Below are 18,539 nucleotides of genomic sequence, written 5' to 3'. Positions count from 1 at the left end.
AAAAAACTAAGATTACGGCAGGCAGTCCCATCACTTCATGGCAAATAGATGAGGGAAAAGTGGAAACAGTGACAGATTTTATCTTCTTGGGCTCTGAAATCACTACAGATGGTGACTGCAGCCATGAAATTAAAAGCGGCTTATTCCTTGGAAGAAAAACTATGACAAACCTAGACAGCATATTAACAAGCAGAAACATTCACTTTGCCAACAAAAGTCCATATAGTCAAAACTATGGTTTTCCAGTAGTCATATATGGATGTGAGAGTTGGACTGTAAAGAAGGCTGAGCACTGAATAATTGATGCTTTCAAATTGTGGTTCTGGAGAAGACTCTTGAGAATTTCTTGGACAGCAAGGTGGTCAAACCAGTCAATCCTAAAGGAAATCGATCCTGAATATTCACTGAAATGACTGAGGCTGAAGCTGAATATTCACTGAAATGACTGAGACTGAAGCTGAAGCTCCAATACTTCGGCCACTTGATGCAAAGAGCCAACTGACTGGAAAAGACCCTGATGTTAGAAAAATTGAGGGCAGGAGGAGAAGGGGGCAACAGAGGATGAGATGGTTGGGTGGCGTCACCAACTCAATGGATACTAGTTTGAGCAAACTCCAGGAGATAGTGAAGGACAGGGAAGTCTGGCATGCTGCAGTTCATGGGGTCACAAAGAGTAGGACATGACTGACTGACTGAACACCAACAATCACCAGAGGTAATAATCGGTTTGGCCTCCAGGTTCTAAGGAATGAAGAGTCTGGTATACTTCCAGGGAGGACTGAAGGGCTGAGAGTAGCCTGTTGGCCATATATATATGACCAGAAATATGGAAAGGGGGCAAGCTACTAGGATACCAAGAAAAAGCTCTAATTGTCCAATAGAACTTTCTCTGATGAAGAAAATATTCTATAATCTGTGTTCTCTACTGTGGTGGCTACTAGCCACATGTACTTACTTAATACTTTAAACATGGCTGGTGCTTGTGAGGAACTGAATTTTTATTTTAAGTAAGTTCTAACTTTATTATGCTTACTCCTTGGAAGGAAAGTTATTGACCAACCTAGACAGCATATTAAAAAGCAGAGACATCACTTTGTCAACAAAGGTCCATCTAGTCAAGGCTATGGTTTTTCCAGTGGTCATGTATAGATGTGAGAGTTGGACTATAACATAGCTGAGTGCTGCAGAATTGATGCTTTTGAACTGTGGTGTTGGAGAATACTCTTGAGAATCCCTTGAATTGTAAGGAGATCCAACCAGTCCATCCTAAAGGAGATCAGTCCTGGGTTTTCATTGGAAGGACTGATGTGGAAGCTGAAACTCCAATACTTTGGCCACCTCACGCGAAGAGCTGACTCATTTGAAAAGACCCTGATGCTGGGAAAGACTGAGGGCAGGAGGAGGAGGGGACAACAGAGGATGAGATGGTTGGATGGCATCACTGACTCAATGGAAATGGGTTTCGGTGGACTTCGGGAGTTGATGATGGACAGGGAGGCCTGGCGTGCTGCAGTTCATGGGGTCGCAGAGTCAGACATGACTGAGCGACTGAACTGAACTGAACTTTATTTCATTTTAATTTAAATAGCCACCTTTGGCTCAAGGCCGCCATATTGGACAGATCTGGAGAAAGACCAGCGTGACAACCAGGCCTCAGAGGTTGTAAGAATTAAGAAGAGAGAACCTGGGAAGCAACAGAATATAGGAAAACTGTGTCCCTGGAAGTCCTCAGCAGAGAATGCTTGTGCCCAGAGTCAAGATCTAACAAGACTCTTTTCCATAATATGTTGGTAACACCTGATGAAGGGAAAAAATGATCCAAGGGACTTGTGTCTGACCAGAGCTTCAGGGAAAGATCAGAAATCATGAAGGGCAATTCAGAGGGCTCTTGTCTAATCATTGGGTGTAACTATATTTGCTAACACAGCACAAATTATATTTCTCCAATTGTCTGTTTTCCTCATTTTTCTTTCTTAATTTTTAGAAAATTTGAAAAGGTAGGCTGTGCCCTTCATCTTGGTTTCTCTGGTGGCTCAGCAATAAACAATTCGCCTACTATAGAGGAAACACAGAGATGCGGTGCGATCCCTGGGTTGGAAAGATCCTTTGGAGGAGGGCATGACACCCCACTCCAGTATTCTTGCCTGGGAAATCTCATGGACAGAGGAGCCTGGCAGGCTATGATCCGTGGGGTCACAAAGAGTTGGACACGACTGAAGTAACTGAGGAAGCACACAGCCCATGGTGTAAAGGTCTGGCTAAGTGGATATACTACAAATGAATAGCAATAGGGAGCTTTGCTTGCTTGCTTTCTCCTTTGTAACAAGTTTCTTGCTTGCCTTCTCTACTCCAATCCTGGCCAAAGCTTAAGGTTAAAATGTTTGTCCCTCAAAAGTACTCTTCATCACCCTCTCTGATCTAGATTAATTTTTATAAATGCCAGTTCTGAAAGCAAACAGAGAAATTAGAAAAGGCATGAAGCTGTTAGAACTTGTCACAAAATTCAACACAAAGGCAGCAGTGTTCAGGAAGGCCGATTTTTCATGTGTGTTGACAGAGAACTTCACTTGCTTGTGTTCCAATGATGGCATCCTTTGTTAACCTCCCCATGAATTCTAACAATTCAGACAAAACAACCAAAGCATCCTCTGTCGTTTCTGTTTGTGCCAACCACAGGGCTATCAAATTTGTCTTCATGCTATTACCTTAACGATGAGGAGGGGCACCTGCAGGGTTCACTGATTTTCTGCTGCCATCAAAAATGAGGTTTTTTGATTCCTCTAAGGGAGCTGGAGTGAGAAATGCTCTGACCTGCTGCTTTTGGTCAGCAAGTGATGGATTGACTGAAATTGCTGGATGCACTCTGTACTATGGAATACAGCTGTAGGTTAAGCTTTACCTGTTTACCTTCTCACAGGCCTCCACTGAATGCCTTCAGAAAGGAAAAAGTAATAAAGAAGCAATGAGTTATTCCTATCCTTCCCTTTCATTCTTCCACCCTTCTGTGCATTGATTTATTATAGGACTTATTACTTGCTGATTTGCATTAATTCCAAGTAACCAAGGCACAGTGTCTCTGTGGTACTAACTTGACATGTTCGTTTGATTATTAAAGTCCGTATCCTATTGGATTTCTGTTCCTTAGAGCAAATCCCAAAGGGTGGGTGCCTGGTGGTCAGTGGGAGCCTGGTGGCCAGTGGGAGACCTGCCATACAAAGGGCTGGAAGGTTGACAATCTACCCCAGGGCCCTGGCTCTGCTCTATAGGGTAACTCAATTAAATATCTTTGAGCTTTATTCTCCCCATGTGTAAATGGGAAATAAAAATACCTGCCCTGACTAGATTCCAGGCTGGGGAGAGGATCAAATCACACGATACCTACAGAGGTATTTGGTAAAATCTCACCGTACTTCAAAGACATTAAATTTTTATTCATCATTTTTACCTCCACTGATTTCCAGACAGAACTTGAGTTCAGTTACAGTACATAGGCAATCAGACCATTAAAAGCAAGAGAAAAGAACAAGGATCATAGAGTGAAAACAGAAGATAATTGTTTCAGAAAATTTTATGTTAAGAATCACTGTATCAATTGAAGACTAAATTTAAATTTGAACTTCCTGGCAACAGAGACAAAACATAAAGCATCCTTAGGAACATCAGTTCAGTTCAGTCGCTCAGTCATGTCCAACTCTTTGCAACCCCATGAATCACAGCACACCAGGCCTCCCTGTCCATCACCAACTCTAGGAGTTCACTCAGATTCACGTCCATCGAGTCTGTGATGCCATCCAGCCATCTCATCCTCTGTCATCCCCTTCTCCTCCTGCCCCCAATCCCTCCCAACATCAGAGTCTTTTCCAGTGAGTCAACTCTTCGCATGAGGTGGCCAAAGTACTGGAGTTTCAGCTTTAGGATCATTCCTTCCAAAGAAATCCCAGGCTGATCTCCTTCAGAATGGACTGTTTGGATCACCTTGCAGTCCAAGGGACTCTCAAGAGTCCAACACCACAGTCCAAAAGCATCAATTCTTTGGTGCTCAGCCTTCTTCACAGTACAACTCTCACATCCATACATGACTACTGGAAAAACCATAGCCTTGACTAGACGGACATTAGTCAGCAAAGTAATGTCTCTGCTTCTGAATATGCTATCTAGTTTGGTCATAACTTTTCTTCCAAGGAGTAAGCGTCTTTTAATTTCATGGCTGCAGTCACCATCTGCAGTGATTTTGGAGCCCAAAAAAAATACAGTCTGACACTGTTTCCACTGTTTCCCCATCTATTTGCCATGAAGTGACAGGACCAGATGCCATGATCTTCGTTTTTCTGAATGTTGAGCTTTAAGCCAACTTTTTCACTCTCCACTTTCACTTTCATCAAGAGGCTTTTTAGTTCCTCTTCACTTTCTGCCATAAGGGTGGTGTCATCTGCATAGCTGAGGTTATTGATATTTCTCCCAGCAATCTTGATTCCAGCTTGTGTTTCTTCCAGCCCAGCGTTTCTCATGATGTTCTCTGCATAGAAGTTAAATCAGCAGGGTGACAATATACAGCCTTGATGTACTCCTTTTCCTATTTGGAACCAGTCTGTTGTTCCATGTCCAGTTCTAACTGTTGCTTCCTGACCTGCATACAGATTTCTCAAGAGGCAGGTTAGGTGGTCTGGTATTCCCATATCTCTCAGAATCTTCCACAGTTTATTGTGATCCACACAGTCAAAGGCTTTGGCATAGTCAATAAAGCAGAAATAGATGTTTTTCTGGAACTCTCTTGCTTTTTCCATGATCCAGCGGATGTTGGCAATTTGATCTCTGGTTCCTCTGCCTTTTCGAAAACCAGCTTCAACATCAGGAAGTTCATGGTTCACGTATTGCTGAAGCCTGGCTTGGAGAATTTTGAGCATTTCTTTACTAGCATGTGAGATGAGTGCAATTGTGTGGTAGTTTGAGCATTCTTTGGCATTGTCTTTCTTTGGGATTGGAATGAAAACTGACCTTTTCCAGTCCTGTGGCCACTGCTGAGTTGTCCAAATTTGCTGGCATATTGAGTGTAGCACTTTCACAGCATCATCTTTCAGGATTTGAAACAGCTCAACTGGAATTCCATCACCTCCACTAGTTTTGTTTTTAGTGATGCTTTCTAAGGCCCACTTGACTTCACATTCCAGGATGTCTGGCTCTAGATGAGTGATCACACCATTGTGATTATCCGGGTCATGAAGATTTTTTTTGTACAGTTCTTCTGTGTATTCTTGCCACCTCTTCTTCGTATCGTCTGCTTCTGTTAGGTCCATACCATTTCTGTCCTTTATCGACATTTATATGTCCTTAGGAACATAGCTTTCCTTAATCTATGAAATATAGCACACTGGTTTATTAGGAGAGATGTAAATTTTCCTACCATTACACTCTGAGGATAGTGAGTGAGACTGTTTTCTGGGCACACGCCTGTCTACACTTTCCAGCTGCCCTCTCAGTAGAGATGGGAGTTTGGCCCATGAAACCTCCCCCATGTGCTCCTTCAAGCTCTTACTCCCATAACTAGCTTGACACATGGCCAGCCTGAAGGCAGAAGATGGAAGGAGCTTGCCTATTAGAATCCCTACTTGGAGCTGCTACCAATTAGAATTATCTGCCCTCTACATGAGTGATAAATAAACCTCTATCATGAATGTGTTATTATATACTTTACACAATTTGCACACCCTGTAAAATTTTCTAATATCAGAATTTTATTGGATACCATACTATACAGTTGTTAACTATCAGTCCTACCTTAAAAATAATTTTTAAGTGATCTTCATGGACTGTATCATATTTTGACAGAGACAAGCAAAATCTAACAGTTCTGAGGAGAGGTGAAACAAAGACGGATGGTTTTATTTATGCATTTGGGATGGTGATGTCTAGGGTAGAGGAAAAAAAGAAGCAAGAAGTAAGAAGAGTTCTGGAACATGAGCTACATCTAGGAAGGCCTGCCCATTTGGGTAAATTAATAGCAAAGATACAGTGGGCAGTGAGAAGGCAAGTCCCTTATGAATTGGGAGAGTCCTAGAGTTTAGAAAGGACAGGGACTTCCCTAGCAGTCCAGGGGCTAAGACTCTGACCTCCAATGCCAGGGGCTAGGGTTCAAAACCTGGTCAGGGAACTCTGATCTCACAGGCCAACTGGCATGAACAAAAAATAAATAAATAAAATAAACTAATTTATATATATATATAAAAGAAAGGCTAAATAATGGAAAAAGTGGGAATCTTTTTTTTCAATCTCATATCCTTTTAATAGATTACCCAACCACCCACCCACCCACCGCTTACTTTAAAAATACAGACTAACACTGTCACCATCAATCGGGTTAGTCAAGAAATTTCTCCTTCTCATGTCTGGGAGGTGAAGATGGAAGGGGTAGAACAGGAGGATCAGAAGACCGAGATCATTCTTGTTTGTTTGTTTGTTTGGAGGGGGGGTTAATATGACTTACTTAACTGTAAATGTCGGAGAAGGCAATGGCAACCCACTCTAGCACTCTTGCCTGGAGAATCCCAGGGATGGGGGAGCCTGGTGGGCTGCCATCTATGGGGTCGCACAGAGTCGGACACGACTGAAGCGACTTAGCAGCAGCAACTGTAAATGTATGTAATTAGATTTTTGATAACAGTGACTTTCTGGATTCCTTAAAGTCTACCTTGCCCAGCAGGGCATCGGCACTCTCAATTTAGTTCTGTTGGTACAAGGGAAGCATTGTTCATAGGCCCTGCTGTAGACAAGAACGTTGGGAATTTTTATAAAGACAATCAAGCATCAAGACATCATGAATTCTGTGGATTTAATCATTTATTATACCTGAAGCACAATGTTCAGAACTGCAAATACCTCCTGAACTTCTCTGGTCTATCAAGGTTAAGTGAGCACAAGTGCATCGTGTTTAGATTCCATTCACCCCCCAAGATAAGTGTGTTCTGAGAACCTTCCCTGAAAATCTCTGGGGACTTCCTGCTGGGATTTTTACCATGCCTTTCTCACACTGAACTGTTTTGGCCCTTCCTACTTTAAGCATAAATAGCTCACTGTTTACATATGGTTTAGGAGCTTCATTTCAAGCTATTTAAGCCTAAGATTTAGTAGGACTTGGGCAAATGACCATGTATGGATGTGAAAGTTTAACTGTGAAGAAAGCTGAGCACGGAAGAATTGATGCTTTTGAACTGTGGTGTTGGAGAAGACTCTTGAGAGTCCCTTGAACTGCAAGGAGATCCAACCAGTCCATTCTGAAGGAGATCAGTCCTGGGTGTTCTTTGGAAGGACTGATTCTAAAGCTGAAACCCCAATACTTTGGCCACTTCATGAGAAGAGTTGACTCACTGGAAAAAACTCTGATGCTGGGAGGGGTTGGGGGCAGGAGGAGAAGGGGACGACAGAGGATGAGATGGCTGGATGGCATTATCGACTCAACGGACATGAGTTTGAGTGAACTCCGGGAGTTGGTGATGGACAGGGAGGCCTGGCGTGCTGCGATTCATGGGGTCACAAAGAGTCAGACACGACTGAGTGACTGAACTGAACTGAACGGGGCAAATGGCAGCACAGAGCAGACAAGGTAGGGCCAGAAAGGATGGACCGGGGATGCTACAGACAGCGCGGCTGACAGAGGCAGATGAGGACCCAATCCAGCAGGGTAGCAAACTACAGACCCAAGCCAAACAGGCAACAAGGTTTCCAAGATCAAAGAGCAAATTGTCCTGATATGAAGAAATCAGCATGGAGAAGTCAAGAAAAGAAACATTCAAGAACCTACATAACCACAGTCTTGGGGGAAAAAAATCAAAATATATCAAGTCTCAATGCAGTGTTTCCAAAATCCCATTTCCCTTAGATCATTAATTTCTACTTCTCAAGCTTCCTATAAAATCAGCAAATCATAGGCATCCTTCTTCACACAATAAGGGGCTACTGAAGTATCTAAGAAAATGTAAAATATGTTTGACATTAAAATAATATGACTATCCAGAGAGCACATCATTTCTTTAAGTAGGGAAGTTTGGGTAACAAGCATTTTACAGTTCTATGACTAATACAACTGAAATATGGCTTTTTGGACACCATCACATAAAAGAAAAAAAAAAACAACTCATAGTTACTTTTCTAGTACTTCTGTCTAGATAACTTCTTTGTTCTAAAGAAGAGGATCAAGATATCTTGACATCTTTGACATGCTAATCAAATATGAAATAAGAGATGAAAAGATGAGCTTTTGTACTCTTCTATGTGAATTTGTATCTTTGCAACTCATTGTTTCTACTTCCTATCCCAACCAAAAGGAATATAAAAGCATTGTTGTGAGTGTTATTCAAAGCTTAATTTGGTGGGGAGGCGGGAAATGTATGTGTTAAAGTTAAGAGACTATTAAAGGCCATGTGGTTCAATTTCTACTCACTGAAGATATAATAACTATGTTGACTGAGCACTTTTTCTATATCAAGCACTCTTTCAAGTGCTTTTCAGATAATATTTCATTTAAACCGCACAACAACCCTATTAGAGAGATTAAGTGATTTGCACAAAGTCACATTGTCAGTGACAAAACAAGGATTCAAATCCAAGAAGTCTGACCCCCGACTCTTAAACACTGAATCTGACTCATTTATGCCATCAAACAATAAATGTAAGCACTACTCACACTCTCCCCCCACCATGCTTTTTTTAAAGAATTTTTTGTTGTGGACCATTTTTAATGTCTTTATTGAATTTGTTACAATACTGCTTCTGTTTTATGTCTTGGTTTTTTGGCCAGAGGGCATGTGGGATCTTAGCTCCCCAACCAGGGATCAAACCTGCACCCTGTGCCTTGGAAGGCCAAGTTTCAACCGCTGGACCACCAGGGAAGTCCCAAGCACTTTATCTCTAAATGTTACTACTAAGATTTATATGATATGTAATAACTCATTTGGAAACATGTGAAACATTCACTACACAATTCAAAGACTCATCTTTCCATTTTTCAAGTAAGCATTGCTACTGCTATTTAAGAACATGGACTTTGCCATGTTTACATGTTTGCCATGGACTTTACCTGACGACTCTTCAGCTCCAAATAAGCTATCTGGGTACAAGAAAACAACACAAGAGATAAAAGGATCCAGTTTCAGAATTGTGGCATTCCAAGAGTGTGTCTTTAATGAATGGACTACAAATAATTGCCTTCAGAGTTCTATGATGCAGAACAACCCATGAGGGCAATTTTTCCTTTTACGGCAATCTACACCTGTGACCTGTGGGCCCATCCCTCACGACAGATGGAAGGGAGTTTGTGGAAATCATCTAGTGCACCATTCCTCTCTAGGTGTCTGTGCTGTTTGTGGAAACTGTGTTGTCTCAAGGGCCTGATTTTCATTCCTGATTGTACGTTTGCCATTGGACCATTCCATTCTGTCTGTTGAGTCTGTTAAAATTGGATGGACTTTCACTTTTCCTTGAAGTAAGCCTGCAAAGCTCAATTTCTTTTTTAAACGCTGTCATTAGAGTCTCTAGGTTCATGCAAGCTCTGAATAGTAATCTCTTTCTCCTTTTCAACCCATCAGTGGTACCTGATCTTCAAAGTGCTTAATTTCAAAACAAGCGATCCAGTCTTCGAAACATTTATTAGAGATTTTTTAAAAAAAAGATCTTGAAATTGAATTGTCCCATTTTACTTTGGTTCACTCCAGACTAATCAGTAATTTGGAAAGAACATCCACCCCTAACCTTTTGTAGCAGTTTAGCAGTTTCACTCTCTAACCCATGGACTTTTTAACATAGACTCTCCTAACAGACCCTAGCACTCTACTTCATGTTCTGAGCACCAGAACAAAACTGCCCACATTTCTGTTCATTCCAGAGTCAAAGCTGTCAAAGTCTGTGGTTACGTTTTTCTGAATGCCCTTAAGCTGTCAAAATGTTTGCAATGTCTATCAAAATATGCCAGATTCATTTAGGGCATTGGACATGAGCAGCACTAAAAGTCTTTTCAGACAAGTGGGTTTGGATGAACTGCAAAAACATGAAGATTAAAATGAGAAAAGTATAGGGCAGAGCATGTCTGTCCTACTAAAAATGATAGAGTTTATTAAAAAGAGATGATTGATACTAATGGGACATTATCAACACAGATAGAATTTAACAGGTTATACAAAATAGAGTATAGTAGTTTTCCAGTGGCTAGTAACTATTTTGGGGGGTAGGTAAAGATTAAAATTTGTGCCAATTACAGGGCAATAGAATGGTTAGATTTCACCATGCTTTATTAATTTCAAGGTGGTATTCCCAAACATTGTATGTCTGTTTCAAATTAACATGACATTCTCAAGCACCCTCAGAGGACATCCTGAAGCCCTGAGAGCATATTTTAGCAAGTGTAATGAAGTAGAAAGGATGGAGGCTCATGTCTACTGAAATTCCACAGCATGGAAGAGTACTTCTTCCTATCAGCACACAGGCTAAAAGTCATTTTGATGTACGCTGTTCATTCTGCACAGAGGCAGAGTTCCAACTTAATTGAGATAGAGAGAAGGAACTTATTCATTTACAGTTAAAATTCCTAAGGTTTATATGTAGAATTAAAATTTAAATTTTTTGTTTTCATTGGCACTGCCCCAATATTTGCAAGAAAGAGTGTCAGACTGATTCCTCACAGGAGATCTGGGACAATGAAGTGCCACCACCTGCTATGGAAAGGAGCCGTGTTGCTTAGGGTGAGGCAGGGAAGAATGTCTTCACACAGGAGGTGCATGCGTGGGAGCATGCTCTATCGTGTCTGACTCTGTGATCCCACGGATAGTAGCCCACCAGGCACCTCTGTCCGTGGGATTCTCCAGGAAAGAACACAGGAGTGGGTTGCATTTCCTCCTCCAGGGGATCTTCCCAACCCAAGGATCAAACCTGCATCTCTACTGTCTCCTGCACTGACATGTGGATTCTTTACCATTAGCATCACCTGAGAAGCTCATATACCTGGAGGTGCCTATTTGCATTTCCAGAGGGATAGGGTTATTACTGGGAGTCACCCTAGAGATCTGGCTTCCTCTTCTTAGCATCATAACTTTCTATTTTTCCAAAAATACATTGATCTCTTAAAAAAATTGTCCAGGAATTCATTTTCCTTCCTGGATGGTAATGATATTCAGTAGCAGCAATTTCATACTAAATAATTTTATCTCACCCAGTGAACCAATGGATAAAGTTACTTCGTATTAAATCCAGGTGCAGTGAGACGACCCAGAGGGATGGTATGGGGAGGGAGGAGGAAGGGGGATTCAGGACGGGGAACACATGTATACCTGTGGTGGATTCATGCTGATGTATGGCAAAACCAATACAATATTGTAAAGTAATTAACCTCCAATTAAAATAAATAAATTTATATTAAAAAATAAATAAATAAATCCAAGTCTGATTAATTCTCTTCAGTTCCCTGTTTTTGTTGTGTCTCTCAATTGTGTCTGACTCTTTCATGACCCCAGGGACTGTTAGCCTGCCAGTCTCCTCTATCTTTGGGATTTCCCAGGCAAGAATACTGGAGTGGGTTGCCATTTCCTTCTCCAGGGGATCTTTCTGACCCAGGGATCGAACCTATGTCTCCTGCATTGCAGGCAGATTTTTTACCACTGAGCCACCTGGGAAGCCCTTCTAACTATTTATTAAAAACAAAAAAATCTTTTAAGAGAAAAGTCTTTGTTCCATCCCTGCCTCTTTCACAAACAACTCACACTCTCCAGCAAATAAGATGAGTGCTTACCTCAAAGGCTCTCTGTATTTGGACAAAGTCGCCCAGGGTGAGTTGTTTCTCAAGCAGCACTGTGCTGGCATCTTCCTTTGCAGTTGCACCGTGTGAATTCTTCTCCAGATTCTCTGGCCGGGGCTGAGACCCTTTGTTCAACCCAGGGGTAGCATTCTGGCAACTCATAATGGCTTCACCTCTTTTCAGCAGTCTTCAACTCTCTATATAAGTTTTTTTTTTTTTCCTTTTCTTTTTCACTCAAGAGGTGCCTTTGAAAAGAAACAACTTAGCAATCGAATTCCAAAATGAAAGTATATTTCAAGGCACTCAATTAGGAGGCAAAAAATTCAAGCTCAGAGGCAGGGAATGAAAGCTCTTGACCCTCACTCTTCCTTAATTCCAGTTTATTTTCAAAGACCACTGTTGAATCCCTTTAAAACATCCCCCCACCGATATTCTGTTTAACCTAGCTTGATTACAAGAGTGTAAAAGCTTTCCCCCTGGTTTATAGCAACTGACACAAAATGCTACTTCTAATACTCGTTTAAAATGCATTAGAAAAGCAATTTCTCAAAATCTCTGGCTAACCTTGCTTTTATTCATATGTCGTGGATTTAAACTCTGTTTTCTTGTCTTGAGGTGTGAGGTGACACGGCCGTAGGGTTTCTGTCCCAGTGCAGCATGTGCCTCTGATGACCAGCTTCCCAGCAACGTGGCCTTGTTTGTTTCATGAGTGTATGCTATCCTTGTGTGCTTCCTGGCAACCAGTGCAGCCAACTAAGGCTTTTCCTTTTTCTCCTCCTCTTTACACCCCCATCCCGCCAGCAGCTAATGACTGACCTGAAGCTTTGACTAAACAATGTAAACATTGGGGTTTTTTAAAAGGACAATTCAGCCCACTCATTTTTTTAAATTAAACTTCATCACTGCACTATTTAAAGACAACTTTTATAAACGTATTTTCTATGAAACATGTTATGTATTATGAAGCAAGATGATTATTCAAAGAAAACAACAATGAATTTAGTAATTTTACATTTTCTATGTAAAAAATGTTTCATTTGTGTTTAATAAGAATCCATTTCTTATCATCTCTTTGTCTTAGTTTCTATGTGTATAAAATGGGAATCATTTAGCCTTTTTTTTTCATTCTTTTCATAAACATTTATTGAGCACCTACTATATATATTTTTAAATTTTATTTATTTTTTTAAATACCAAAAACGTTTTGTGTTGGGGTATAGCCAATTAACAATGCTTTGATAATTTCAGGTGAAGAGGGAAGAGACTCAGCCATGCATAAACATGTAGCTGTTCTCCTCCAACCCCCACTCCCATCCCGGCTGGCACATAATGTTGAGCAGAGTTTCCTGTGCTATACAGTAGGTCCCTGTTGGTTATCCCTTTTGAATATAGCAGTGTGTGCCCTACTATGTACTTTCGACAACACTGGGAACAATGTGCAGTTGCAAATGGCTAATGTCAGAGGGAATGCTAATTACTTCATATAAGAGATTAATCAAACTCTCCAAGCAAATATTTCATTTACTGTCCCATCTGGAAGTAAAATTGTCATCAGTCTACAGTAGGTGCTCTTTATCCACGGGTAGCATAGGTTTTCACTTCATTGAAAACATGGAAGGAGAACACAGTATAACATAATATGATAAATCTTATGATAAAACTACCTACAGTACCATCACTGGTTCAGCTAATATTAATGGAAAGAAAGGAAAAAGGAGAAAGTTAACATTTGGTTTTCACATTTACCATGTACCAGGCACTACACTAAGCACTTTGTAATTCCTTATCTTGTTAAAGCTTCACAATAATCCTGAAAAGCAGACAAGCTCATTCTTCTCACTTTACAGATGAAGTGAAAGTCACTCAGTCGTGTCTGACTCTTGCGACCCCATGGACTGTAACCCGCCAGGCTCCTCTATACATGGAATTTTCCAGGCAAGAATGCTGGAGTGGGTTTTCATTTCCTACTCCAGGTTACAGATGAAGAGGCAACATTGACCCCAAAAGTCTCATAGTTAGTAAGGTGTAGAAAATGGCAGAGTGGCTCCTGGCTTCAGATGCATGCCTCCTCTGAACCTTATTCTCATCTCTGTAAAACTGAAAAGATGTTCTCTAAGTTTTTTTCCAGCAACATCATTCAGTGAGCTAGTCGCAAGGTGATACAAAGCACGTTCCCTATAATGCAGAGATGGACACATCCCACAGGCTTTCCTGAACCAGTAGTGAAAAAATGAAATATCATTCACCCACCCATTAATTTATCCATCTCTCTATCATTAATTCCAAAAGCCATTTATTAAGAGTCTCTTGCTTGTCGAGTCCTGGCTTGGACCTCCTACCCCTGAGGGACTTACAGTCTTGTAGGAACAATTAGCTGTCTGGTTCATCCTTCATGTCAAGTCCCAACCTCTTGCTGTTTTCAGGGCTGTATGGAGAATTGTGAAGTCATATGCAGGCTCAGAGGAAAAGAGCGGCATTATAAATTATAAATGTGTATCACAGGCACAAAAGGGCTGAGGGGGGCATGTTTATTACACATTTAACTTTCCTGGTTTAGCCTTCCAGTAAATTAGATAAAACATCTTTAAGCCCTAATATGATAAATTCCCCTAAATTATCTCACATAAGAATAAAATCTGTCTTCTTACCATCCTAATTAGCAAATTAATAATAGTTTAGTTGAGTCAGATCAGTCCTATAAATGTCTATAAAATGTTTTATAGTGATCTGTTGGAGAGTTGGGCTTAATTCCACAACAGACACTAATGAGGGAAGGAAGAGGAAATAGAAAAAAAATACTCTGTGAAGCCGCACCGGGATAGGTAAGCATCCCACTGGCTGACAATGCAAAATTCTCTAATTATTCTAAGACAGTCAAACTGCCTGGATGCCTTAGCTTGCACAGAGATGAAGCTCTAAACGTATTCATTAGTCAAAACAGGAGACTATAATGAGCAGCCAACAAATTACTGTAGAAGTTAATCAATTCACACAGCTTCCTTCCTGTAAAATCATGGCATTAGAAATCATTCTCAATATAAAGTCTTCCATGGTTTTCACCTTCTTTGTAATGGTGTGGTTAATTTTCAGGCTAAATTTCTACCACTTTAAAAAGTCTATACCTAGTCTTTTGTGTGTACATGTGCTCAATCATGTCCAACTCTTTGCAACTCTTGCCTTTGCTGAAATTTACCCTCCAAGCGTCAGATATGAGTTTGTGAAAATCTGCCATGTGCCCAGTCCCATCCTAGGCTCTGTGTGGGACAGGAAGTGATGACAGTCTGTCCTCTTAGAAAGTGGAAGGTCCCTGGTGATCCGCTGATAAAGAATCTGCCCTCCAATGCAGGAGACATGGGTTCAATGCCTGGTTGGGGAACTAAGATCCCACATGCCATGTGGCCACTGAGCCCATGCACTGCAACAAGAGAAGACTGCACACTGCAACGAAGATCCAGTGTGGCCTGAAGTTTTTGTTTTTAAAAGTGGGAGCTCTAGATTGGAGAGAAAGCTGACTGACTGACACTTGCCCCTCTCTCCTGCAGGGACCAGCCAACAGCCACCAGCACAACAGAGCACTAGGCACCCAAGAGGACCGTGCAAGCAGATACATCGCTAGTTTTTGCTTTTTTTTGGAACCTTGGGCCTGCATCATTATCCCCACTGAATAGACACTCCCGTATGTGTCCTTGTCACAATTCCCAGTTCACCCCCAAATCCCTGCTCTCTTCCTTCCCCATAATTCACACCCACCAACACAAATAGCAGGCCCCGCCTTTCCTCTCAATTTTCCTTCCCTTTGTTTCTCCTCTCCTCACACCAAGCCCTGTTCTTACCAACATTCTTTGCACCCTCTGTCACTTAGTCGTGTCCAACTCTTTGTAACCCCGTGGACTGTAGCCCGCCAGGCTCCTCTCTCCATGGGATTTTCCTGGCAAGAATACTTGGAGTCGGTTGCCATTTCCTCCTCCAGGGGATCTTCCCAATCCAGGGATCAAACCCATATCTCCTGAGTCTCCTGTATTTACAGGCAGATTCTTTACCACTGAGCCATAATCTTTGATGAAATTTCTCCCTCCATCTCCTTCACATAAGAGAAACCAGCTTCCCCTTATAAACCCCCTTTTTCACCAAACCATCTCAAGTTGAGGCTGTTCCTTGCCCCAGTCCCCTCCCTTGGGGCCAGTGGCAGGGTGTCTTCCCACAGTCTCCTTGCTTCTTGAAGGCGCACCTTCCCAACATGGTCCCAGTGGCCAAATATACCCTTACAGCCCTCTCTTTTCAGCTTCCAGCTCACTTAAACATCACCTCCTCTCGGAGCTTGAGAGAAAGGGCCAGCTCCGCCCTTGGCACCTTTTAAGCCCTCAATAAATATTAGTTTCTCTCCTTTCTTGTTCCAGATCCTCCTGGCTCAAATTAATTACTCCTTTCACTCTGCAACCACAGCATTTTGTTTACACTTTAACCACAGCAGTTTTTCTTTCTGCCTTGCAATATAATTAGTTGCCTGTGTATCTGTCTCTCTCCCACCACACTAACTCCCTAAAAATAAGGACAATACCTCACTAAAGCCTACAGCCTAACATGGCCCAACACAGAGCTTTGTATAAACTGCACAGCGACACAGTTGTGTGTGCTTATTTGTAAAATAAGATGGGCTGAAAAGGAAATTCTCCTGTGGCTTTGAGTTTTCAGGACAGTTTCCTGAGTGGTATTGAGTCTGAAATAGAGGTAGAATTCCACAATAAAAAAATTAATGAGGGAAACCAACTTTGCAATGGTCTCTTCAAGGCTCTTAGAAAAAACTGTTTGAGAACACTTGAAACAAAGTGTTCCATTTAATACATGCAATTTCTACATAAGATGCAGACTTGTTGAGGCCCTGCTCTGTTCTGCTTACTGCTCTAGACACCAGAAGAGCAAAAATGAATGAGATAGTGCTCTGTGCTCACTGTTGCTCAGAGACATGATAGTAAATTCTGAGGAATCCCCTAGTGGTTTCAGTGGTTAGGACTTGGCACTTTCACTGCCGTGGGCCCAGGTTCCATCTCTGGTCAGAAACCAAGATCCTGCAAGCCATGTGACATAGCCAAAAAGAAACAGACAATAAAAACCCAAACCCAAAACAAAAATTTTAAAAAGTCAGTTATGGTTTTAAGTTAATTTTATCTTTTGAGAAAGCAGGTCCCCTGTTAACTCTTACACCACATAATATTTGCCTTTTTTTTTTTTTGATCTGCTGTACAATGCCCAAATTAAGAAAACTGTCTTTATACAACAGCATTTCTGACTGTTCAAATATTTAAATACTGAAAATTCATTAAATAGTAATTCATGATATACTAAAATAACTAAATTTATCATTGTGCAATAAATTGCATATCATCATATGTCAAGTTCTAGTCTAAGCAAGCAGTGTTAGCTAAACTTACAATATATGGAAGTGGAAGGTAAAACTGGGAAAATCCTAATTTTTGACTTAAGCATTCCTGCTCATTTGAAAAAAACAACTATGATTTTATTTTACCAGTAGATACATCGGATCCAATGAACTAAATATTGAGAATCAGTGCTTAAAGATATTCTAAAGTTCAATTTTTATGTAAATTCTGATAGGCGTTCCCAACAGTTAATCAGTTTTTGAGGCCCTCTTTGGTTTAACAAATTCTTGTCTTTGAAATCCAATGTCCATGTTCAAAGTCACACATGGACTTGTTGTTTGTCCGTGGGATTTTCACCAGGGAGCCACTTTCTGGGCAATTACTCTGAACTAGGTTACCAAATTCTTTTATGTTGCCTCTCTAAGAGAATGCTACATTTTATTCCACTTGGAGCTTGCGAACAGTTAGTCAAAGTCACCTTGATATCGAACACTTGCATCCATGTATAGAAACGCTAAAAAGTAGTCATAAAATCATTGCAAGAAAGGACTCACTGAAAATCCAGTAAATATTTATTGATTTCACCTGTAAAGAAAGACAGAAAGCAGGTAGGTGGGAGATTAACAATTATTGAGTCCCTAGTGTACGCCAAACACTGAGTTAGGCACTTTTCCGAGTGTAATTTTATTAAGCCTCATAATATCCCTGCAAGATACTTAATATTTTCCAAATTGATTTTTACTGATAATGGTACTAAACAAGATGAAGTATCTTGCCCAACTTCACACAGCTTGGTAATTGTATAACACAATAATATCACACTATGGTCTCTTCTAAGACTTGATACTTGGGCTTCCCAAGTGGCTCAGTGGTAATGAATCTGCCTGCCAAACAGGAGACATGTATTAGATCCCTGTGTCCAGAAGATCCCTTAGAGAAGGAAATAGCAACCCACTCCAGTATTCTTCCTGGAGAATCCTATGGACAGAGGAGCCTGGTAGGGTCTCAAAGAATTGGACATGACTTAGAGTTTAAACAACAACACGACTTGACACTTAATTTTTCATTTAATTCTCCTTGAAATCCTATGATGTGGACATCGTATGGTCACCATTTTATAGGTGAAGAAATTGAGATTTAAATAACTTGTCTAAGGTGACCCAGCAAACCTATAATTCAAAACTCATAGCCTTCTATGTTCTCCACAGTGCAAAATCCTGTGCAGAGTATTCTGCTAGACACCAGACTAAGTTCTGATCTAGTCTGGGAGCTGAGATGTATGAAAAGTGAGGAAATGAGAAAGCATATACTTGGTAATAAAGTCAGAGGAACTTTAGAATTTATACTCAGTACACCAGGTTCAAGTCTTAATTCTCTCCCTTTCA

The 18,539-nt window shown here is 40.9% G+C and overlaps 1 protein-coding gene across 1 annotated transcript in view; it reads right to left on the bottom strand.

The window, feature by feature from the left end:
• Window positions 1-12,468, bottom strand: part of WDR49 (WD repeat domain 49) — a 164,783-nt gene extending 152,315 nt beyond the window's left edge. Inside the window, exons 1-2 of the mRNA XM_005675370.3 lie at window positions 12,341-12,468; window positions 11,771-12,021 (exon numbers count right to left, since the gene is read on the bottom strand). Of these exons, the coding sequence (XP_005675427.3) occupies window positions 11,771-11,938 (168 nt within the window). The 5' untranslated portion in view covers window positions 11,939-12,021; window positions 12,341-12,468. The remainder of the gene's footprint in view (window positions 1-11,770; window positions 12,022-12,340) is intronic.

This window comes from Capra hircus, chromosome 1 (genome assembly GCF_001704415.2).
Source record: "Capra hircus breed San Clemente chromosome 1, ASM170441v1, whole genome shotgun sequence".
In the NCBI taxonomy this organism is placed as follows: domain Eukaryota; kingdom Metazoa; phylum Chordata; class Mammalia; order Artiodactyla; family Bovidae; genus Capra; species Capra hircus.
Note: the sequence above shows the minus strand (reverse complement) of the source record. Positions and strands in the feature narration are given on the sequence as shown.